The 24,767-nt window shown below is 26.9% G+C and overlaps 1 protein-coding gene across 5 annotated transcripts in view; it reads left to right on the top strand.

The window, feature by feature from the left end:
* LOC129964032 (E3 ubiquitin-protein ligase UBR5-like) overlaps positions 1–24,767 on the top strand; it is an 82,451-nt gene that overhangs the window by 48,339 nt on the left and 9,345 nt on the right. For 2 of the 5 annotated variants that reach the window (XM_056078729.1, XM_056078721.1), the window contains 11 exons: positions 6,020–6,094; positions 9,707–9,955; positions 11,169–11,422; positions 14,626–14,845; positions 16,722–16,948; positions 18,557–19,324; positions 19,935–20,125; positions 20,217–20,436; positions 21,845–22,033; positions 22,908–22,980; positions 23,154–23,392. In XM_056078729.1, coding sequence (XP_055934704.1) covers positions 6,020–6,094; positions 9,707–9,955; positions 11,169–11,422; positions 14,626–14,845; positions 16,722–16,948; positions 18,557–19,324; positions 19,935–20,125; positions 20,217–20,436; positions 21,845–22,033; positions 22,908–22,980; positions 23,154–23,392 — 2,705 coding nt within the window. Of the gene's footprint in view, positions 1–6,019; positions 6,095–9,706; positions 9,956–11,168; positions 11,423–14,625; positions 14,846–16,721; positions 16,949–18,556; positions 19,325–19,934; positions 20,126–20,216; positions 20,437–21,844; positions 22,034–22,907; positions 23,017–23,135; positions 23,393–24,767 lie in introns of all 5 variants that reach the window. The other 3 variants (XM_056078707.1, XM_056078700.1, XM_056078714.1) reach the window with 2 other exon arrangements.

Here is a 24,767-nt window from a genome sequence, read left to right as displayed (position 1 = left end):
TATGTTGTGATAGTACAAAAATTGATTGACTTATATAAAATATTTGTATAGTTGCTGGATTATGAAATTAATTAATGAAAATAAAAAAACTTGACAGTGAAATAAGTTAAGAAATTTTAACAAGTGTTTAAATCGAATGTGAATGTTGAAGTAAATGTACAGATTAAATTATATAAAGAAATTGACTATTGTCAAAATTTTTATTTTCATAAAAAAAAAAAAAAAATTATCCATATACACAATCTGTTTCATGGAACAGGATTTTTCCCCCTTCCATTTGAAGAACCATTACTTATAGATTATCTTTAAAAATATTTAGTACCATGGAAATAATTCTTATACCACAACACTTAAAATATTTAAATGTGGGAAATAATATAATGCATTATTTTCAAATGATGGCCACTTTTGCTTACTATGACATTTAAGCCATTCTTGGAAGGTTGTATCATTCTTCCTAATTTTTCTTCATTTAGTTTTTAAAATTCATTCTAATGTAAGGGTCTCCAATTCTTTGAGGCTTCCCATCATGCACATGTGATTTCAAATATCTTGAAATGTTTGGAGGGGGGGGGGAGCACCTCATGAAGAAATCTTGTGGCCAATGATATCACCAACATTGTGGTGGATTGCAGGATATCACCAACACAACAAAATAATTGGATAAATGATGTTTTAATGATCTCTAATAGTATGAGTATTGTACTAAAACATGTTTTTTTCTTATTAATTCATTTCTGTACATTTTGATTCTAGAATGCTTTCAAACATATCAAATTAATACTGAATAAAAACATAAACACTGAATTAACAGCAAATGTGATAACACCCTCTAAAAAAACACCAAAACTTTTGCCATTATATATTTTAATTCCTATTATAATTATTATTGCCTTCATATATTTAATCTATTGGGAATCATTTGAGGGGGAATTTCATCACGATATTTAATATTGAAGTAACATCTGAAGACATATTGTATTTATTCTGGAACTCGTTCATTTTACCAGTTGTACCATAGCACATAATATTGAGTTCATAACAGTATAGTAGATATTAAATTGTGTAGTATAGAGAGATCACAAATCTCCTCTCAATTTTTAAAAGCACCCATTTCTTTTAGGCTTTCTTGCATAATGTAATGAAATTTGATGGGAAATTATATTTAAGATTTCTTCTAGGAATGTTACAATAGTCCTAGTACTATTTTACTAGAACTAAATTTTCTAGTTCTTCTGAGTACTAGAAAATGTCTGGTGTCTTAAATTTTTTTTGGGTCATTGGAAGCCAAAATTGTCTCTTGCCAAAGATTATATAGCCTTTTGTTCAAATTTTCATATGAACATAGAGTAATTTTGATTACATTTGAGTCAGCTGATGGTATGTTACAGGGAAGAGGATGAAAATTATGGTTGAGTTTGCAGGTGAGTCATCTAAAACAGTGGGTGAAAATGATGTTTGGGTGGATGAAATTTTTATTTCTCCGTAACTTCTTTGCAGTTGAAGATAGTAAAATAAATTGAATTAAACCCTAATCATACAGAACAATTTTTGTAATGAAAGTTTTTTTTTTTTATATATATATAATTGTAATTGCTTAAAAGACTGATTTTTTTTTTTTTTTAAACTTTTAACCAATTATTTTAACATGTTGTATGGTAGATACTATTTTAAATTGCATGATATCAAATCTTTGATGCTTTGACAGTTGGGCATAAACTATCAAATTTGACATTTATTTCTTTGATAAATACTCACTAAGAAAGAGTTTTTCAAAATTTTAATTAGAATTTCAATTAAAAATTAAACAAAAATATTAATCTGCAAATGAATCTTTTTTAAAATACAAAGAATTTCCTTTTTAGGTATATCAATTTTTGCTACAATGTTTGTTTCATTCAAATTCCTTTAAAAAAATTTTTTTTTGACTTATGCATATAAAAACTCATTAAAGAGCTATCATTAGTTACAATACTTGTTATCCTCATAGTTTCAACTTTTATAAAATCCAAGGAGGAGAGAGTGAATTAAATTTTCTTTTTATCTTGAAACAAATATTTACCTTTGTCTTCTGGCCTGCTAATATAGAGATTTTAGTAAAATTTACTTGTATGTATGATTTTCAAAAATTTCTTTTTCTAAATTTTTATTTCTTTCTTTGCTTTTTGGAGCAAATAGTTTAAGATTCATTTAAAGAAAGTACATTCTTTTAACATCTTTATTTAAAACTAAATTAATTGAATTAAAAAAAATGTTAATAACATTTAAAGTATGAAACATGCTATGCATGCTGGCTAAAATATTTTGTTTATCGCATTCATTTCTTGGTGGCATTTTTCAATTTTATTGTGCATTTCTATTTCATTGTATCCGGAAGAAATGCAGTTATTGTATTTCTTTGCTTATTATACTAGTTTCCTTAAAATTTCTTCAAATGTTTTAGTATCATTCATAAATTCTTTAGTCATGCAGTATGCACTAGTTGTTTTCTTGGTTCAAGATCAGTTCTCAATGTGCATAATTCCTCATATTAGACTCTACAATTTTCTTCCATTCAGTATTGTTCAGTAAGTTTCTTCCATTCAGTTCTTTTAATAATTTTATTATAGAAATATTCATGAGCATTTTCAAACTTTATTGTGCTCTGTTATTGCAATTCATATGAGAAAAGTAAAAGAAATTGTATATATTCAACTTAGATTTATTTTTTAAATGCATGATTTTTAAAATGCTGAAGTTCTCTCAGAGTAATAAGATAATTTGTTTCCTATTAAATGTAGTATTAAAAAAAATTGAAAATTTATCTCTGAATTGACTCTGAATTGACTGAAATTTATCTCTGGACTGTTCACTGATTTTTATGTAAAACCTTGGATTATAAAAATTTATTAACATTATTTCATTATTTTTTTTATTTAAACTCCTTTTTCATGCTTATTTTAGTACTATTTAAAGAAGGAAAAGTTGGTCATGATTTTTCAGAATGACTCAATTTATTGTTTTCATAAAATTAGAGTATCACATTGAAAATAATGCAATGTATGCAGGCTTGAATTCATTGTTTTATATCAGTTCTGTATCTATTTTAAATATATTATAAAGGCTAATTTTAGAGGAGGGGGTGGATATACAAAAATATTAATTTTACTATGTTTAAGAAATTTCTCTTCATAAACATTAAGTACAAGTATTAATTTTTCAGTAACATAAGTAACTTCATAAACATTAAGTACAAATATTAAAAATATTGAAGAGTTCTTTTCTCCCTTATAATTTTCTCCCCTTCATAAGTTTTAAAAGCCATTTATTTTCATCGTATCATTTTCGTGTTATTTTTTGGGAAAAAGAATGACTTATAATTTGATCAACATAAATTTTGTGTTTTGAATCACTAAATGAATGAGCCATTCTACAAAGTTATTCACTGATATACATTGTTTTCTACAATGTCAGTGAATATGCATTGCTTTCTTTATCAGATACACAATTCCTGATTGAATTTCGTGCATATTAACAAACATTTGATTGCAAAATGCATATGTTACATTTAAAGATGGCAGCTATGTATTATTAGTTATTTGGTGGTATAAACTAAGCAGAAGTTTAAAAAAAATAAATTAAGAAAATTATTTGGAGAATGTTGATATAAAATATTAATAGCTGCTCTGTAGTTCCAAGTGGATTTTAAGATGTTTAAACTTAAATAAACTTTATTTTAGAGGTGTCTGAATGCAACTTAGTTTTGTTGGACATGTTTTTAAAAATTTGAAGTTGATTTTGGATTTGATAAAGCTGTGCATATCATTTAAAAAGAAATTTGCTTTTAGAGGGTAGGATTGTTAAGTTAGTTAATGTACTATTTACATTATTCAGATTTCGAATAGTTTCTTGAAATCAAATTTGTCAGTTCATCTTTGTTTTGAGGAACCTCTTATCATTATTCTCCAAACATGAATGAACGATTCTTTCATTTTTAAGTAGTATTTTAATATTTACTGTGCATAATTTTTTTCATTGATATTTAGTGGAAAAATTAAATTTTCTTAGTTCTCAATTGCAGTTTTAGTTTTCAATTCAATTTTGATATTTTATAGCGGTTTAAGAGAAAGTTGAGTCATTAAATACTTCAGTATTTTTTTGGCCCTTGCTATTCCTTTCCTAAAAATTATTAACACTATCCATATTGAATATTGTAAATTTCTGTGAATGTAGAAAATTTCATCATTCAATTCTCTGTACTGATATATTATTATTTTTCATTGGTTAATATAAATTTTAGTGTGCCTGAATTTAACATACTTTCTTTTTTTCTTTTGTTGTTTGCTTCTGATAGATTTGTGTGCAGGATTTTGCTGTATCAGCTTTTGAATTTCTTCTCGACTCAGTATAGTTTGTTTTTACCACATGGTACAATTTTTTTTTCTTTTAGCTTTTCTTTATTATTTTTATTTGTGGTTGTATTGTAGATAAATTCTTTTTAATTTTTAAAAAAGATTGTTGGATTTTATATTCTTTCAATTATAAAAATGAGCTAAAAAGCTTTATTCTTGATGAATTTAAATGAATGAAACATTAATTGCAAATTTTATTTTTCTGCTTCACAATTGGTATTTGCTAATAAATTGGTTTATAAAACTCCCTCCCTTCCTAAAATGCTGATAGAATTTGTATTAGGTAAAGAATTTATTTAAATATGGTAGTTAGATTCTAAATCTGTCAGAGATTAGAAAAAGTTTGTGACAATCATTAAGAGATGGTGGTATTACCAAAACAAAGAATTTTAAACCTAGAAAGCATGCTCTAAAATGTAATGCAAAGTCATCAACACTTTTGTAACAAATTCACTAACTAAATACCATTCCTATTTGAATCTTATCTTTAAGACCAATGCATTTAAGTTTCCTGGTTCCATTATAGATGTGTTGGTCAAGTAGCTATGATGCACTTTAAATCTGATAGGGTCAAATGTCCTTCCTTTGATATTTTATGGATGTTAAGAGAGGAGGGTATACTTATTCCTCCATTCTCTTAATCTAGTTTCGGTTTATTCCTATTTGGTTTGTTTTATTAAAACATCTTTGTTTCAAAATGACAGATTAAACTTACTTTCTAATTATTTGGTAAAGAAGAGGCAATGACTGAGAATAAAAGCTACCACTTACAGTTATTTGAATCTTTTCCAGAGAATGCACAGCAGCTTATCATTGTTATACTTTATGAAAAGAAGAAGCTGCCTACCAATATGGAAAAGGAAAATGTGTATATAATTTGCAGAACTTCTGCCTAGATGACATTTGCTTTTTCCAATTTGAAGAATATACATTTCTAAACATGGTAGCATCTTTGCATTTCATTTCTGGCTCTTCAGTACATCATGAGAGATATTTTGGTGTGTACTATGATTTTTCTTTGGGTTTTGAAAAATTTTACTGCATCCTTTACATGTACCTCTTTGAAATATTCTGTGTTGTGTGCATCTAAGGTTATTTATTTTTAGATTGTCATGATACAATTACAATCTGCTGAATGTGAGGCAGTATATTCCTTGAATTAAAGATCTTGTTTTTGTAAACAGATCTTCAACATTATACATTATATTTTCAGGTTTTTCTCTTTTAGAGAAGTTAATGAAGAATTTAATTTCTTTGAAGAATTTCAAGTTTTTCAAATCTGAAATAAAGCAGCTTTAGCTTCAAGTAGAAAGGCTTTGATGAGCAGTGGAGATCATATGTTTGAATATTAATTCATGACAATCTTATATTGGAGGAAATCGATTGGATCAATTATCATATTGTCTACTGATCAAGCTCTGAACCCACTTCCTAATATATAAAATTTTTGTTATAAACTGAAGAAAGAAGGCTTATTTGATTATTTCATAAAATTCCAATTGTGAAGTATGGAAACATGAATGAACAATACAAGCGTCAGAAGGGAATGCAAATGTATGAAAATGATTTAATGATGAACTGATGGCAAGGAAATGAGTGTAGCATTAATTTGATGTCTCTTATCTTAGGATCCAGTGGTGCAATATTGAAGAAAGCTAGGAAATGGAAACTGTTCCGAGCTCAAGATCAATCGTTTTCATCTAGTAAGTATTAAGTGGAAACTTCTGTTGGATGTATGATGCAGTAATGCTGTTTCTGAGAAGACTTGTGCAAAGGAAATGAATCCAAATTTTCCAGATTAAAATAAATTCCCCCTTTTGTTAAGATAGTTAAGATTTTTATAAATCACTTGCAGAAATCTCTTGTTTTTGAATTGCAAGTTTAAAATCAGTAAACATAATCAGAGATTTAATGAAGATTTATTTTAAAATTAAACATTAGATATAAGCTTCTTTCAATTATTGTGTTTTAGTTTTACTGCTGGATCTGTAGTTCATTAATAATTTCTTGAAGTATTTACATATATTCTGAAAATGGAACAAAAAGTGGCGTCCTGGCATAGGGATAGCTCATCTTCCCTGTTATCTGGGCATCCCGGGTTCGAATCCCGGTTCGGGCATGGTTGTTCTTCATCTGTGTTCTATCTGTGAGGTGTGTGAATGTGCCCCCCTGTAGAAAGGGGTTGTGCAAGAGAATGTGCAAGTTTCGTCTTCATTTGAGCTAGAATTCATTTGAGCTTCTGCCCTCGGGTGTTCAGGGGTCTTTACCCTCAGAAGCTACTGTACCCCCTTTCCGTTGTAACACGGACATGACATCATCATCATGGAATAAGAAGCTGATTTTTCTCATTTGAGATTCCGCTGGAAAATATGTGTACTTGCAAATTTCCTCGCAATAACTTCTCTGGGCTATGTTGAAACTAATATCAATTTTTAAATTCTATCCTTATTATATTATGGGAATAAATTATTTTTATTTATCGTTTTTAAAGCTAATTTGGTGCAGAATTTTGTATCATATGCATTGTGATACTTTAAAATGCATATTCAGTATAGTGATGCACTTTTATGGTGTGAGAAGTTTTCTTTTTGAGAAATATAATTAGAGGCATGGTGGAATTATGATATATCTTTTTTAACTGGCATGTAGTCTTTGATGGGTTGTTTTCTTGCCAAAAATGTATGAAATATTTTTAATCAATATCAGTCATAATATAGTCATTCAGATCAATATTTTTTTTTATCTCTGTTTCACTTGTTTATTGAAACAGTTTCATTTTACAAACTTTTTTTTTAATTCCAGTGAACTTAAAACAACTAGAAATAAATTAGGAACTTTTGAAAGGAAATTCTTCTTTTAAATATTGATAATTCTGCTTTTATTTTTTGTGATGAACTTCTTGAATAATTTTGCTTGTTGGATATTTACTTGTATATTATAGATATGACTTATTTTTAAGAAATTTGAGATGTGTGCCTGGTACACAGTCCTAAATATTTATTTAAACTTTAGATAAATAAACATTAAGAAAGTTAGCCTTATCTGTTTTCATCTTGTTTAAACTGAGTATAACTATTCAGTGGCAGCTTTTTTGATTTCTATTTTTGGAAAGTTTTTAAAATTTCCAAAAGAATTTCAATGAATTTTTTTTATCTACTTTTAAATATAATATAAACTGAATATTTGATTATTTAATCATTTTTTTTTTTTTTTTTTTTTACCATAAGATATGAAACTTATGTACTTAGCTATAATCTTCAGTCAACATTGCATTTTTATTTTTTATCTAGAATGGCTTCACGTTCATTTGAAGTTAAAAATTTTATTCTAATGATGGTATAATTAATACTTGGTTTTTGTATTTAGATTTCTCATTACAAAATTAAAACTGATTAAATTTTGAAAGAAAATTATTCTGAAGGTTTTAGGGTGATGCTATTGCAGAGTATTTAAATTGAATCTTTCTAAATGTAGTATTTTTAGTATAATTTGACATTATTAAATTCAAAATTAAATTAAAAGTGAAATTGATCTTTATGTGAAATTATGTATTAATAAAGCTGATGACTTGACGAAATAAAAAAAAAATTAGCAGTGGGGATTTATGGGTTATGTTTGTGTTAATAGTTACTTATTTTGTTTATGAAATAAGAGCCACTCGCCCTATATATTTATAATTTTAGCAATTTCCATCCAATAGCTTTATAATTTTTAACAATTTCATTTAAAGATTATTTTTAACTGATCCTCAGAAATTAATTATCCATTTATTCTTTCCCAGTTTTTGAAAAACATTATTTCATTTGGTATAGATATATTTGTTTTTAACTATATCAAAATTTTCCTTGAATGCAGTTCAGTATTTTGGGCTGTATAATATTTTATACAATACATTATTTATACAATTATTTTGATACAATAATTTCCTTAGAGAATTCATTGCCTTTGTAATAAATAAAACCATATCCAAATGCTAATTTAATTTAATTGGTTACAAATGAAATTAACATAGCATAACTGGAAAAAAATTAATAATTTTATACTATTATTCAATAATAAAATTTCAGCATTTTATTGAATTTATTTTTATAAATTTTTTTCTTTATATATATATATATATATATATATATATATATATATATATATATATATATATATAATATGTTTTTATAGCAATCATTCTTGCATTTTTGACATGGTTTTTTAGTTAGATTCTCAATTAAATAGAATTTTTAATTTCAGTAGTAACATAGAATAAGAAGCATAAACTTTTTAAAACAAGTTTTGGTAAAGTTAATTTTTGTAAAATTAACATATCAAACATTTTTATTGCATTTTTTTGCCCCTTGTCAGTGATGATAATGTTGGCTGTAATGTACACTATCTCCACTTGAAATATATTTGGGTACTTTTCCAGTGTATAGTTTATTGCTTTGAAATTTCACCAAAGGAAGTATTATCCATGTTTGAGATAAGATGTGTGTGTTTATGGATAAGTTCTTTCATAATTTATTTTTATTAGTATAATTATTGTATGAATTTTTTTTCTTTTTTAAATTAAATACAACTATTTTTTAAAAAAATGTTTTTTGTGGCTGAAATTTTTTTTTTGAAATCCTTATTATTGTATTTAAAAATATTTAGTCTTTCCCTCCTTATTAAATATTTTTTAATTGTTGATTTTTATCCATCACTGTTTGGTCTTTGTTATTCTTTAATAGGTTTTTTGGAGTATGATTATTTAAAATCAATTTCTTTTAATTTTGTTCTTTCTAGTATAAATTGAAAAATGCCATCAAATAAGTTCTTTGCTACATGCCATAAATGTTTGCTTCATGTATTAAAGATAAATTGTAAAGATTTCAAATAAGAAATATTGTATAATTTTTCTCTATTGGAAATGTATTTGTAATTGTTTTTTAAAAAAAATTCCTTAATGAACAAATCAGAATTTGTAAATTTTCAACATATAGATTATTGTAATTTTATTGGAAATTTTATTTAACAATTGGAATTTTATTGTAATTTAACATTGTCCTACAAATATCCTACAAATTGTGTTACTACATTCTGCAAACAAATTTTCTGAGAATTGCAAAATTTAAGTTCTTGAATATTTTATATAGTTGGGCATTTATGGAACTTTATTTTTTATAATTATTAAATAAGTTTAAAAGAATGGGCAGAATTTTTTATACATTTTGAAAATATTTTAATAATGGGCTTGTTTAAATAAGTATCAAGTTTTAATTTGTGATTGTATGAGAAATTTTTACTTAAAATTCAATTTTTTTTATTTTTTGTACTTCTTTTAGGTGTTACAAGTCTCCCTTATTTTTCTGAGGATGATTCTGCAGAATCTTCAAATGCTGAGGATGAAGAGGAAAGTGAAGCTGGTGAGACTGAACCAGATACAGAAGAAGCATTTATGGACGAACAGTTGGAACGTAGAAGTAATAGTGGTTCTTCAGGGCCAAGACCAAATTTGGCTCCCCAACACATGCAGTGGGCTTTACGTCAAAGAGAAACTAGTCGTGGATCCATTCCCTCTTCTGGTAGGTTGGGTATGTCGAAATTCACTTTTTTAATTCTCCCACTATGGATGTCAATTTGTATTGCATATCTTGGATATGAGAGACTGAAGAGGCAACCAAGTGTGCAAAATTGGACCCATCCTCTAAACTACCTTTATATTTGGAATGAATGGTAAAACTTATGATTCTTTTTTTGGTGTAAGTTAATAGGTAAGCTTTAGCATGCAATGGAATTCTAATAGGAAAATAGAAAACTGATTTTAAAAAACAATCTTGGAAAGTAAGAAACTACTATATATAATATAATTTGCCCAAGTTTATAAACTTTGTTTTTAGAAGTAAGATTATATTAAGATAAAATTTATGATAGACTGGGCAATAGCTCACCTAGTTAATAATCTCTTCATTAATAATCATGTGGGTAATTTACACAAATAAACAATTTGGATATCTTTTGACTAGTTATTAAATTGTCCTGTTTAGTTACCCCATTAGTGATGGGCAATTTGATTGTTGATAGAGGAAAATGAGTCTAGTAACTTAACACAATTGAAAGGAATCTTTGTATCCTTATCAGTGCTTCTCCATTAAAGATCCTGTGCTTAGAGGATTGAATCCTTTGAATCAGAATCAGTATTTTTTTTCTTTCCCTATTTGAATCTGGTTCATTATAAAATATTTTTAAAAAATTACATGTAAAAACAAAAATAAATTTCTGTGAAGTTTTCAGATTCTTTAATTTTTGAAAAATCAAATTTATATCATATTAGTTAATATGTAAGGGACTAGGAGTAACAAATTTTTTATTTCATATTTTTATTTTGCTAGGAATTTACTAAATGCATAGTAATGCAAGAAACAAAATAGTATGTGAATTGGAAAACAGAAAACTGGAGTTCCATTGTATTTACAAAGCAACATTTAAAATTAAATTTTGGTTTTATGAAACAGATAATAAAGATAAAATAATTTGAGTATGTTAATTTAAATGTACTTAGTTTTTTTATTTATTCTCAATGTATTATTTTTACTATACAGAATTTGTAATTGTAAGGAAATTAACTATGAAACCTATTCCTAACTAAAAAAAAGCCTTTAAGATCACTTTTTTTTCATCTTACTATTCATTTTATTTCAAAACTTAGCAAATATAAAATGTTTTTTTCAAAATGAATTGTTCAGACAGGAAAAGAAATTTCATGCATTTATTTTCAGTTTTTCTCATTGTATTTTTGTCTCGAAGGCTCAAGTGGGTTAATATATATTGATCCATCTTCTCTTCGACGAGCTGCTGGTACAACTGCATCAGTTTCGGCAACTGTAACTCAAGACTGTTCTGCTTCATCTGTTACAACATCAGTTTCCCTGGCTAGAGCTTTTGGAATACTAATGAGACAGATTGCTGATCTTCTTACTATGTTACAAGATTATCATGCCTTGATGCCTAATTTAGGAAGTGTACTGGATGTTACATATCAAGACTCGCTAAATTTACAGGTGACTAGATAAATTTTAGTTTACTATTGAGCATTTAAAAATATATTGTCTGTGTGCAATGGCGAAAGAAAAAAAAAACCCCCGTCTAGCTGTGAATCATTGTGTATGAAAACTAAAAATATCGGTTTAAAATTTGTAACAAACACTAAAAGATACTCCTTAATATATGCATGAGAGATTGCCTAATATTAAAAATTAAAAAAAAATTTCTTATGGTAACACCTTTTTTCTTAATATTGTGCTCTCTCTCTCTCTCTCTCTATATATATATATATATATATATATATAAATATGTTTAAAGGAAATATTAATTTTAACATTAGAATCAATATCATACAGATAAAAATAGAAAAAAATTGACTGATCTTTATTCTTTTTGCACTTATATTCCAGCATTTCTTTATAAGTATATATTAATTCTATTATCATTGTTTACTGCTCATATATGAACATGCAATAATGCACCATTTTATTTCACAACTATATTCATTCACTGATAAATGTAAATCGGTTTTCATCCATGATAAAAAAAAAAGCGAGTGTTCTATACAAATGCTTTTTGATTGCAAAAGATTTCAGTATATGAAGGCACGTAAACAGCATATATTCATGTGATAGATGTGGAACACAAATCATAGAACATCATTTTAAATGTTCATTAATTTATTCTATCTTATAGTTTCTGTTATTATACTTTTTAAAACTAATATTCATCAAATCTTTTGCTAGTCCTAATATTGATAGAAATTTGAGAGTAGATATAATGATAGAAATAATATATAATTATTAAATGTCATTAAGAATTATCCAAGTTAGTAATTGAAAATTTGTATTAAAAAACAACAAATGAATTTAATTAAATTGGCATTTATCAATAAAATGTATTAAATTGATTAATAAAATCAATAAAAAAATTAAAAATCATAGTACATGTAATTGTAATTTATCACAAACAGCATAGTTATGCTTAAAAGTTTAAGATTCATGACAAGATATAAGAGCCAATTGCTTTGATGTGTTTGAATAACAGTTATTTGATAATTCACAATTATTCATAAACAAATACTATAAATAACCACACATGTCATATAAAAGCCATTTATAATCTGTTATTTTCTTTGCAAATACCTAATCTAAATAATAATAGTAATAATGTAAAAATAATTTTTTAAAAACTCTATGTAGTTCTGTGGGCTCTAAAATATTTTTGCTTATAATAATAATAATAATAAAAGCAAAACTTTATTTTTCAAAAAGTTCATACATTTTGATATTAAAATAAATTGAAATGAAATGTTTTAAAATTTTACTTGGTCCATTTCTGCCTCTCATTTAAATATCAAGTAAAAAAAAAAAATGCATAATTTTATACTGACAAAGGTCATGCTAAATTAAAGTATTAATCAGAGCTTCAAAAAATTTAAAACAATTCATGTTTTCTGCATGCTTAAGTCATAAATTTAAAATAAATTTTTATACAAAAAATTTATATTAAATGCATTATCTAAGAATGTTTTGATGCCATAATTCTTTTATTTCATTTATGATTATATGCAATATTATAATAATTACAATTGCAGCTGATTAATTCTGTGAAATTTGAGAAATATTGAGCACATGAAACAAGCATCAGTAAATTTAATCAAATACAATTGTCCTTTTCTTGTTACAAATTGGTCAGTTGATTATGCTTTTATAAAGATAAATAATTTGGTTTGTACATTTATAAAATGAAATAATTAGAATCTTACAAAATGTTTATAAGGAATTAAAATCCTCATATTTCAGTAATTTCTTATATTTTGTAAGCGACATTAGATTACCAATGAGGTGGAAATTCTAGTTTAATAGAGTTGTAGTTAGAATCTATACATCACATTAATGATTGTTAGTAAAATATTATAGCAAGGAAAGCATTTTTTTCCCTTGATTTCATATTTTTTGGCACTGTTGCCAAATAAAATGATGTTAACAATTTGAAATCTGTGAATATGCCCTTAATTCATTGTTTTTGAGGCAAGGCTTAAAATTCATGCAACGAAAGAACTAGTCATAGGAATGAGCTAAAATTTTGCATTCTTCCATTAACTCCTTTGCCATCCTCCTTGATCTTGTTTAATTCATTCCCAAATTAAATTGTTTTATCATTTAAAAACATTTTTAACTGTAGTTTTAAATTTCTTTCATACATTAAGAATTGCTTTTTAATGATAAATATATGTGCAAAATGTATCAAAATACCTTGTATTTTCATAACAAATATATAGGTCAATAAGTATTTTTAAGATATGAAATAAAGTCTAAAATTTTATTTTGATTATAAAACAAGAAAACATTAGCTTTTAAATTTGAAATGCATACACCTGAATTTGGTTTCTAGAACGAATTTTTGGTGCAATTTTGAAATTCTACGAGAAAAAATGGTTGTTACCATTGGAAATTCCAAAGTTTGTTCTTATTTCAAACAGTCCATAATGAACTTCTAATAATAAAAAAAGAGAAATCTCTGAGTACATTAATTCCATTTTAAATTACCTTTTTTTCTGGTTGTACATTGAAGGATGCCAGAATAAAAGGTAGGTTTCTCTCCACCCCACCCCCTTCCTCCAAACTGTAGATTTTATTTTTGTAAGCAACTAATGCCTTATATAAGTTTCTCATATTTAGAATGGGGAAAATCAAGCTGCAATCTCTTGAATTTTTATAATCATGTAAGATTGAAAATTTTGCTTCAAAAATGATTACAGTTTTATGATTTTTTTTAAAGTTATATTTAGTAATGGTTTTAATTATATCTCAATTTTTTTCGATTAATTGCATTACCAGAATAAAATTAAGTTATGCATTTGATACTAAAAGGAAAGAATAGGGGAGGTGATAAGAATTAGGAAAGTAGGAAATGTCTATTTTAAAAATATTTGAACTGCCAATTTTGCTCTTTGGTATTCTAATATTGCTGCTAATATTTTAATTATTATTTTTTATTTTTAATATGGAATAGAACATTGATCTTTTGTGTTAAAAAAAACTACTATTATTTGAATTCTTTGATTCTAAGAATTACACTGTACAATGCTATTAAACTGCTAAATTATTATCCATTTTGTATCTTAAATTGCATTCAGTAATAAACTTTACAAAACTTTGAGCTATCAGGTTTTCTTTGTCTGCAAGGTATGAATTAGATTTTATTATTCTTGTAGATGTATCTTGATTATCATTTACGGCCTACATGGGAATGGCTGATGACAGTAATGGATTCTACAGAAGCCCAGCTGCGTTTTGGATGTGCTTTGACATCTGGATCTCACCCTTCACATTCTGCTCATCCTGTGCATTCATCTGTGCATCCAAGATCTAGTAGAAATAGAGGAGAAAATGAAGGTCGAGCAGCTAGTAGCACAAACGATTCCCGACGCAAGGGTAAATCCTGCTTTTATACTAAGCAAATATTTGTTTCGTTGAATTTTTTTCCCTCAATAAATACTGTATTAAAGGATTATGCCCTAATGCATTTGAAAGTTTTGAAAAATTATAATGCTTCTATGACAGTAATGCCTTAAATTACTTGCATTAGTTATAAATGAATAAAAATGCTTAAGTAGTGATATTATTTTCTAACTAACCAAAGGAAAATTTATAGGAAATACGAGCAAATTTGAGATGTTCATTTAATAATGTGTGGCTGAGTACTCTTTATTTTAATGTCATTCCTTTCAATTCAAATAAAATCATTTATTTCAAAAGGGTTTTCTATGAATTTTTCCCCTTTATTTTTTCCCCTTTAACTTTCAATTTGAATTTAAGAAAGCTGTTTACCTAATTCATCCTTGTAAATTTCACTAATAAAAAGAATAAAATCATTTATTTCTAATATATTTTCATTTTCAAAATTCTATTTTTTTTCAAATTTTAATGTTATAAGAAAATCTTATGGAGAAACTTTTCTTTCACTACAGTTCTAAAGCAGTTTGAAATACCTACTGTTAAATTATTTATCTGGATAAATTGTTTTACTTTTTTAAAATTCTACAAAATAGTGCATTCCACACAAGTCTACAGCTGTTCTATAGCCATCTTAAATTGCTTGTATGGTCTTTACTATCTTCTCTACTTTCATATTTAGTTGATTATGATTCCTAATGTATATTATTTATTAAATTAATACTACTCTAATGTGAGAAGTATATTTCAATAGCGTTGAAACCTACTGCTAGAATTTATTAAAATCTTCACATACAATCATTAAGTTTGCAATGAGGGCCATAAAAATAATTCTTCTTTCATTAGAAAAAGAATTTCTGGTTGTTAATAGTTTTGATTGATGCAGACATTCTTAATTTGATGAGTGAATGCAACTTGTTAAATAAATAAAGGATAAAAAAATTTAGTGATGGAAATAAATTTTATTTTCTATTGAGCAGACAGATAACAGAGTTTTCAATTAACTTCAGGGTGCACATTTCAACCATACTGAACCTATTTCCAGAGGTTTATTGAAATATGCCCTCCATGCAACTATTAAGTTTAAGATGTTATTACTCTTTTTAGAAAAGGAATGTCTAGTTTATAGTTTTTAGATCTAGAAATTCTTAGTTAACTTGTTGAGAAAATCCAACTTATCTCAATGAATAAGGAATAAGAAAAATTCATTGATTAAAAAATATTCCAGTTTTTATTTAGCAAGCCACAAAAATAAGATAATTTAGTAATGAAACATATGTATTGAAAAATGAAGAAGAAAAATATTTCTCTTTAAGAATTTGACTGATTATCAAGTTGCTTTAGAAATGGTATTTGAAAATTCTTACTGTCGTAATCTGATGCCCCATGTTGAAATGACCTATCCTCCCCTATATATTTATATATAAAAGCTTTTTTTAATTTTCAAAGTAATTTTTTTTTATATATAATAAAATAACACATAGAAATATTCTATTTATTATTTGTATTTATTTTGCATTTATGTTAATGCCTTGCAAGTTTGTTTGCATTTTAAAGTTTTATATATTCTGCTACTTATTAGAAATGATGCTTAAATCATTGCAATTAGCTTGTAAAGGTAATTTTTACTATATCACTTAAGAATCATTTGTAACTTCATTATCTCTGATCTGACTTTCAGTATAATGTTAAGATGCTAGAGATATTTTAGGAATTATAAACTGTCATCCATCATCTTGCATTTCTGTTCTAATCTGTTGAACTTATAATAAATGACATTTGTTAGATTAAATTGTTAATTGAATAAAATCATGTAATTTAGCAATTTCTTTTCATTATCTTGATTTTATTTCAGCATCTGATGGACTTTCTGCTAGAAGAGACTTCCTGTCATATGCATTATCTTTGATGCGTGCTCATAACCATGAACATTTTGATTCCTTACCTAGTTTGGATGTGAATGCTTTAAAGCATATTGCCTATGTTTTTGATGGACTTGTATACTATGTTCGGTCAGGTATAGATGGTGGCGATTCAGAAGCAGTCAGAGAAGGTTTGAATTTAGAATCGTGGAATGATCAGGTATTTATTTTTAAATTAAATATTTATATTTGTTTTCGCTTTGAATCTCTTTTTGTAGAAGCAATAATAAGACTTATCTACAGAAAACACTTTTATTTTCTCTTAGTGCTTTTGGAAAAATTGTGTTTGGCAGATATGTGACGAATAATTATATTATAGATTATTACATATTCAAATGTCCCCTGAATTATTTTGATGAAATAAGTGTTCATTCTTGAGTTTATCACCACTTTTTGAACAAAAGATATTAGTCAAATTCTATTTAATTTGTAGAATTTTAGTTGGATAAAAGACGTCATCAAATTCTATTTAATTGGTAGAATTTTGGTGAAGTTTCATGTGTCATCAAAATAACTTATTTAAGTTTAAATTAATTTTAATTCAATAATTCAGTTAATTATATTAAAAATCAATAGTCATTTTAAGTTATTTTGTATTGGAAGAGACTTCTTGAATGACTCGCTTGTTTCATTAACTAGTAGTTACAAATTTTTTAGCTTATATTATTTTGAAAGTATATGTACCATGAAAAATATATTTGATAATATTTATATTGGCATGGCGACATAAAATCCAAGTTATATATGAGATTTTTTTAATAAAATATATGCTCTATAATTTTATTTAAAATTCTAGTTAATGATTTTTGAACCTTTTGTCTTTAATATAGATTTAATGATTGTTGACAAATTACAATTTTCTTTTCATAAGTTTAAAGTCTTTATCACGGTCTAGATTGATTGTTTTCATGCAAGTTGAGGATAACAAGATCTGTGGCAAAAGTAATTGCCCTTACTGATTGCTATTCGACACTGGACTTTTTAATTAATAGAAAAAGATTTTTGAATTTGAATTGCATTTAAATTTTTAGATATAAAATTATGAGGTCTCAAATTTTGCTTTGATATTAAATTTTCCATATGTAGTTGCAAAGAAGCTATTTAAATGAAAACTAATGATGACATAAAGCTTTACTTATTAGGTACTGTTATTTGAATTACTTTTATTAAAATTTCATTTTGCTTTTAATATGATTATTTAAAATCTGCACATTAGTATTTCCTTGTTATTTTTTTTTTTTTTTAATGGAGAGCTAGGTAGATTTTAGACAAAAAAATTTTCTATTTTAATGCATTTACTTGTAGAAGGAAATGAAAGTTATGTAGAATAAAATTGGCAAAATAGAAATAGTAAAATAAGAGATACTAAAATACAAATTAAACAACTTATTGTATCTAAACATTGTTGTAGATGATCTGCAAATGATATAAATGTATGATATTTCACCGACATTTAAAAGAAAAATTATGATACTAGATTGCAACATTTTTGAAAATAATGAAAACTCATCCAAATGTAGAAAAGTGCAATGATTTTTCTGATTTTGACAGCATCTGTGTTTAAACTTGATTGAGACATATCTCTATAGCTTGGAAAGGGTTAAATGCTGTACTTGTTCTTATAAGCCTCTGATATATAATATAGCTTCAACTGTATTTAAAAATTGGCTTGAATTTTTTTATGCAAAATTTTTTAGTTCATTTATGTTTTATTAATCAAATTGTTATATTAGACCTTTTTATATAATTCTAAATTGTATTTTTGTAGGATGAAAATGAAAATGAAGAACAAGAAGAGGAAAGTAGCTCACAAGTACCTATGGACATAGATGGAACTGAAGAAGAAGCTCCAATATCTTCAAAAGGTCGCAAACACATCTTTTTCCAACGCTCTGACTCCACTTTATTCCTTGGATGCCCACCACCTGATCCATTTAACCACCCTCTCTCTGAGACATTGTTGTTAGCTGACCAGCCCCATCTTTTACAACCTACATCTAAAAAAGAAGATCTGTTTGGATTGCCTAGGTCTTTTTCTTCTTCATCTGAACCAGGCCCTGATTACTCTGCATATGGTGACTTTGAAGCTGTGCCTATGAGATTAGGACTTTCTCTCAGAACTGCAGATGCTCATCGACCTACTGCTCCTTCTCGGTTGCCACCATTACCATTATCTGTAAGACAACCTGCCCCACCTCCTCCCCCTACAGAATATGAAGATAAAGAAAACTTAAGTGAGTCACGAAAGTCACATTTGGATGATACTGCTGAACCCAGTAATGAATCTTTCTCTGACTGTTCTGGTCCTAGTAGATCTGGTTTTGAGGGACAGGAATTTGCTATTGCAATGACAACAAATAATCGCATACCATCAGAGCCTTTAGATTATGAATCTGATAACTTTGGGAATAAATCAGTAGCAGAATCTCTACGGGCACCAATTATTGTTGCCCCACCAGGAAAGAAAGAAGAGATCAGTCCAGTCAAATCTAGTGTCATTGTGCATGCTGGCTGTATTAGACAACCATCATCAGCTGTAAGTATTTTTTATTGCATAATTATTATTCCAAATGTAAAAGAAATTTTTATTTGCAAAATTGTAATACTATGAATTTTTAACATTGTATATATAAAAAAAATTATATTTAAAAATTTTGTTTCTTAAAGTCAAAAGTTCTCAGAATAAAATTGTATAAAAATGTCTTATGGCTGTAATTAAAAATATTTTAACTGAATTATTTTATTATTTTACATTTTCATTCATGAAGATTAATACAAAATTAATTCTAACAAAGATAAACTTCCATCATTGAGCAGAAAGTCAATTAATTTATAGAATATTGTTTAGTCGTTGTGCCTTACTTAAAAAAAATATGAACCAAATATAGTATTGCTTAGTAAATTATCCTTAAAAGAAAAAGAATTACACTATAAAAATTGGCATAAAAAAGGTAAAATGTTATAGAGCAATGTTTTAAACAATTCCCTTTGTAACTGTAATCTCGCCTTTTTAAACTGAATTTTAAGATGCACTTCAAATTTTATTTATTTGAAAAGAACAGTATTATTAGAAATTTATTACTATATATGTATAGTATTTTTTATCAGTATTAATTTTTCATTTATTGTATTTAATATTTACTCAGAGTCAAAGTCCTGATCTTCAGAGCAGTTCTTCTGCTGGTTACATAGCAGCTCCAAGTCCAGCAGCTGAAGTGACTGTTTCTTCTACTAGTACAACAGGAACAACAACATCCACCAGCAATGCCCTTTCACGAGAAACTGGTGCAAATTTAGGACCCGAACCTGTGCCAGGACCAAGCTATTCACAAAACAGGTATTGATTTATTTAATGCAATTCAGAAAAATTTTAATCAATTATTAATTTATTCTTCTGGGAATAATAAAGTTCCGAAATCTTTTTCTAGGTGCTTAAATTCTGTTGGCCAAATGTTTTCACATGACATGCTTCTTGGTAGATGGCGTTTGTCGTTGGAATTGTTTGGTCGTATCTTTGTAGATGATGTTGGAGCTGAACCAGGATCAATTATTACTGATTTAGGGGGATTTCCAGTCAAAGAAATGAGGTTTCGAAGAGAAATGGAGAAATTGAGAAGTACTCAACAACGTGATCTTACCTTAACAAAAGTAAGTTTATTATTTTTGGCCATTAAAATGAAGGAGGGGGGAAATCTATCTTGGTTGTCAATTTGATTGCTTTGGAAAGTTTTGATCATAATTTATGAATTTTTGTAATTTAAAATTGTTTCTACAACTTTGCTATTTGTTGACTTAGAATTGTTAAATTTTAAAAATGTTAATGCATTTCTTAAATTTTGTTTTCGAAATTTGTTTTCAATGTAATCATTGTTTAAATAATTAAATATATATATATGAACATTATATTTTTGGAAACAAAATAGTAATTTCCAAGGAAAAATTAATAACTCAAAAATATTAATTAGAATTGTAAGTTCATTTTATGATTTTTGAAATATTATGGAAATTAAGAAATCATTTTTTTAATAGTTAGCAAAAGCATAAATTTATTATTTTATAGAATCTTTAAATTTTGTCTTAATTATTACAGAGATTGAATTTGTAAAATATTATCTTAACAAATGTTTGTTCATTCATAGTTTCCTTTTCTATGATGTAAAATTGTGTTCATTTATTAAATATTATTGTAATTCAAATCTTAATATCTCCAAATCTGTAATGGTCCTATATCTCTTCTTTTGTCGGAAACACTCAATAAAATGCATTTAACTGATTTGCAGGCAAACATATCTGGTTTAATATATTATTCATTGTTTTTAGTAATATTCGAGAGTCGATGCTTGTATTATCAGTAATGCTAGTTTGATAACAATTTATTTAATGATATTCTCTGACTATTATTTATATATAACAGTCCTCATTCCTAGTAGGTGTAGTTGATCAACTGAAACTATGATTTTTAATAATCATTTCAACTTTATAAAGAAATTATCTGATAAAGCTTTTGGAAATTACAAATTCATTATTAATGTTCGCTGATTGAACAGTCTTCATCCGATTTACCCTTAATTTTTCCAAGGGTATATATTGTGCAAAAGTTTCATATTATGTGCTATATTAAGAGAAAAGACCTCAATCATGTACATCCCATTTATTCAAGACATTTTACCTTACACTGCACTGTCTTACTTTCTTTATCTTGTTTGACTTGCATACTTGGCACAATGTTCAGAATATTTTCAATATCGGACAAGTATATTATTTTCTTTCAGCCTCTCACAATTTACTTTTGTATATGAAAGTTAGCATTTTTTATTTGTCTCTTAATTTATTGGCACTAGTATAAATATTATTCTTTGTGCATTTGAAAGAAAAATATTTTTACTTTATGAAATGCAATGAATGAAATCTATTCTGATATATTACTCCTTTTTGTAACTAGATTTCTATAGATGTATATATATAATTTTTCATTATTCAAAGAAATGTGTCAAACTTAAGACTGCTTACTTTGTAATAACCAGTTTTTGAAAAGATTTTTTCTTCCCCACTTTAGGTAGAAAGGGATCGGACATCTATTCTCCAACAAACGTTCAAAGAGCTGAATACTCAATTTAACAATTACACTCGTCGAAGCTCGGGAGGTACACCACCACTCACAGTTTCACGAGTGAAAGTTACTTTTAAAGATGAACCTGGAGAAGGAAGTGGTGTAGCAAGGAGTTTCTATACAGCTGTGGCTGAAGTGAGGGTTTTTGAATTTTGCAGAAATATATTTTATTGATTATCATAATTTTTTCAAAACTTTCTTTGAATTTTATTTTATTAAATTTTATACATGAGTTTTCTATGAATAAATTTCTTAAAGTCAGATGAAGTTAAATTCTACTTATTGAATATGAATTATAAAATTGCTATAACTTAGTATTTTAGCTAAAGCCTCTATATTCCACCATATAACAGATTAACTGAGTATAGCAGGATTCATTCTGACAATTTTTCATTCTTTCTACTTCAATACTGTGCAGTATTTTGCATCTAGTTTTGGAAACTATTGATTCAAACTGCTTTAGATAGTCCAGAGCAGTTTAAATGGGTCGGGACTGCCATGATGATTTGATGAAGAGCATCTTTTGATGACACTCGGGTCTGTCATTAAGTCTCTTAATAACATCATACTTTCTTACTTGAGAAGACCTTATCAGCAGAATTATGATATATATATTATTTTAAGTTTAGAAGTTGTAGTGAGTAAAAAATAAGCTGATTTTTCTTTCTTCTTATCATTTCTAAGGAAAATATGGCTCTTATTGATATTAAGCACCTTTTTCAATTTTATAATGAATCTTCCATGAAGCCTTTCATCAATATTTTATATGTATTAAAATGCTTTATATTTTTGCTTTTCTCTTACCATGCAATAGAATACCTTTTTCCATTATGCTCTTCTGAAAAAATTGATTAAATGTTAAAGATGCTAGTGGCTTTAAAATATTTATTTGATGAAATAAAATCAATAAAAAAGAGCTTAGAGCTCTTTTCCAGTTTAGTTTTAAATTCAGATATTTTTATTTTTTTTAAAAAAATTATCTCATTTAAAAAAATTGTTTTGATTTCAGGCTGTGTTGTCTCAAGAAAGATTGCCAAACCTTGAAACTTGTCAAGTTGGGGGAAATAGAGCCCTACAGTACAGTGAGTTTTATTCTCACTATGGTTTGCATAGAAGTAGTAAGAATGGCTTCCAATGTTTTGTAGTTTATGGCCATTTTATATCTTACAAATAGACAGTTTCATTCCCTTGTATGAAATGTATTGGTTTTATAATTGTATAATTAACATCTTTCTAGAAACTGCTTTTGTTACAGATCTCATACAAAGGTTGAGGACCCGTGAGCGAGAAAGAGAGAAAAAAGCAGCACCAAATTCTCCAAGGCTCAAAGAGACAAAAGGACGGGATTCTCCTTTAACTTTACGGTATGATGCTCCACCTTTTGTAGCTCCCGGTGAAGCTGGTAGCAGTGGTCAGAGTAGCAATGAACACCTGAGTCCTCACCGACAGCAGCTTGGTCAACGTCTCTACCCTAGAGTTCGAGCTATAAATCCAGTGAGTGAAAATTTATTTCTATAATGTATTAAAATTTTCCTAGAAGAAATTCATCAGTTTCTTTTACTCTTTTTTATTTTCTTTTTTATGAAGTTTAGAGAAACTATTATAATTTCCAAAGAATTTAAACTTGTGTTTGTCATAAATCTCAATTTTAAAACCTCCCCGAGTTTGAAAAACACTCTTTTAACATTATGTTTATCAGTCTGTGGCAAAAATAACTCAGAAATGCTTTGAGCTGAATGGTTGAAATTTGGTGTATAGTCTTTGCACCATGTTTGTAGCTTTATTTCAAATTTTGAGCAAAATCTATTTAGAGGAAGATTTTCATATGACTGTTGGTCATAATTTGATAACTATAAAATGAAGAGAACTAGATGATAAAATTCAATTCACTGATTTAACATCTACAGTGTAAGTTCCCAGTAACATCTAGAGATGTAAGACAGTTAATATTTTGTTACTTTTGTACATCAATGCCATGCAAGGCATTCTTTAGCATACGCAAGGTCCACAATATTTTGTAGGGTGTTGGTGGGAGATCACATCTTTATTAAAAAGTTTTGGGGAGACTGCTGATTTAAATATTCTAATTGGTAAAATGGTTTAAATTTATCATTTATATATTTCAACATTCAACCATGCAGATGTCTTCTGATTTTGATCTTCGTCTTTATCTAAATCACTTTCAGCCCTAAATTTTTTCCTTTAATTTTATCATGATTTTTTGAAATTTGTTTTGATAAAAGGGAAAATATATGACAAATATCAAGAAATGAATGGCAGCACATGCTTAATATTATCCTCTGCAATTCTCTGACATACTTTGAACTATAAATCAATGATTTTGTTGATTATTGATTCTAAATAATCAGTGTTCCAGATTTTCCTTTTATCTTCTTTATTTATATAGAAAAAGAAGATATTTGTGCTGTTGTAATTGCTATTGCTATAATTGTAATTGCTATTGTGCTATTGTTGTTATTTAATTCTATGTACTTAATATTATTTTAACATCTAGACATTTTTCCTTTGTCATCTTGGAAATTTTCAAAAAGGCTATTTGTTTCCCCTAGTGATGTAGTGATGAGATTTTACAGTTATAGAGAACTATTTTATGCCAGTTGTCTAACATTAAAAAAAAAAAAAAAAATCCTTTCAGAACATTTTAAAAGATTTGGTTCAGCTATGTCTTAAAGATAGAATTTTAAAGAAATTTGTTTTATCATTGAAAGAATTTTTTTAAAAAATCATACATAATAATCCTGTTGAAGTAATAGTAAACTGCTGGGTGCATTTTTTAAATCTTGGTTTATTTGGACATTTAAAAGAAGTAAGTGAACATTTTACATTAGTAATAACTTCAATGAATTTT

This window comes from Argiope bruennichi, chromosome 1 (assembly GCF_947563725.1).
Source record: "Argiope bruennichi chromosome 1, qqArgBrue1.1, whole genome shotgun sequence".
Taxonomy (NCBI): Eukaryota; Metazoa; Arthropoda; class Arachnida; order Araneae; family Araneidae; genus Argiope; species Argiope bruennichi.
The sequence above is the reverse complement of the archived record's forward strand: the minus strand, read 5'-3'. Positions and strand labels throughout refer to the sequence as shown.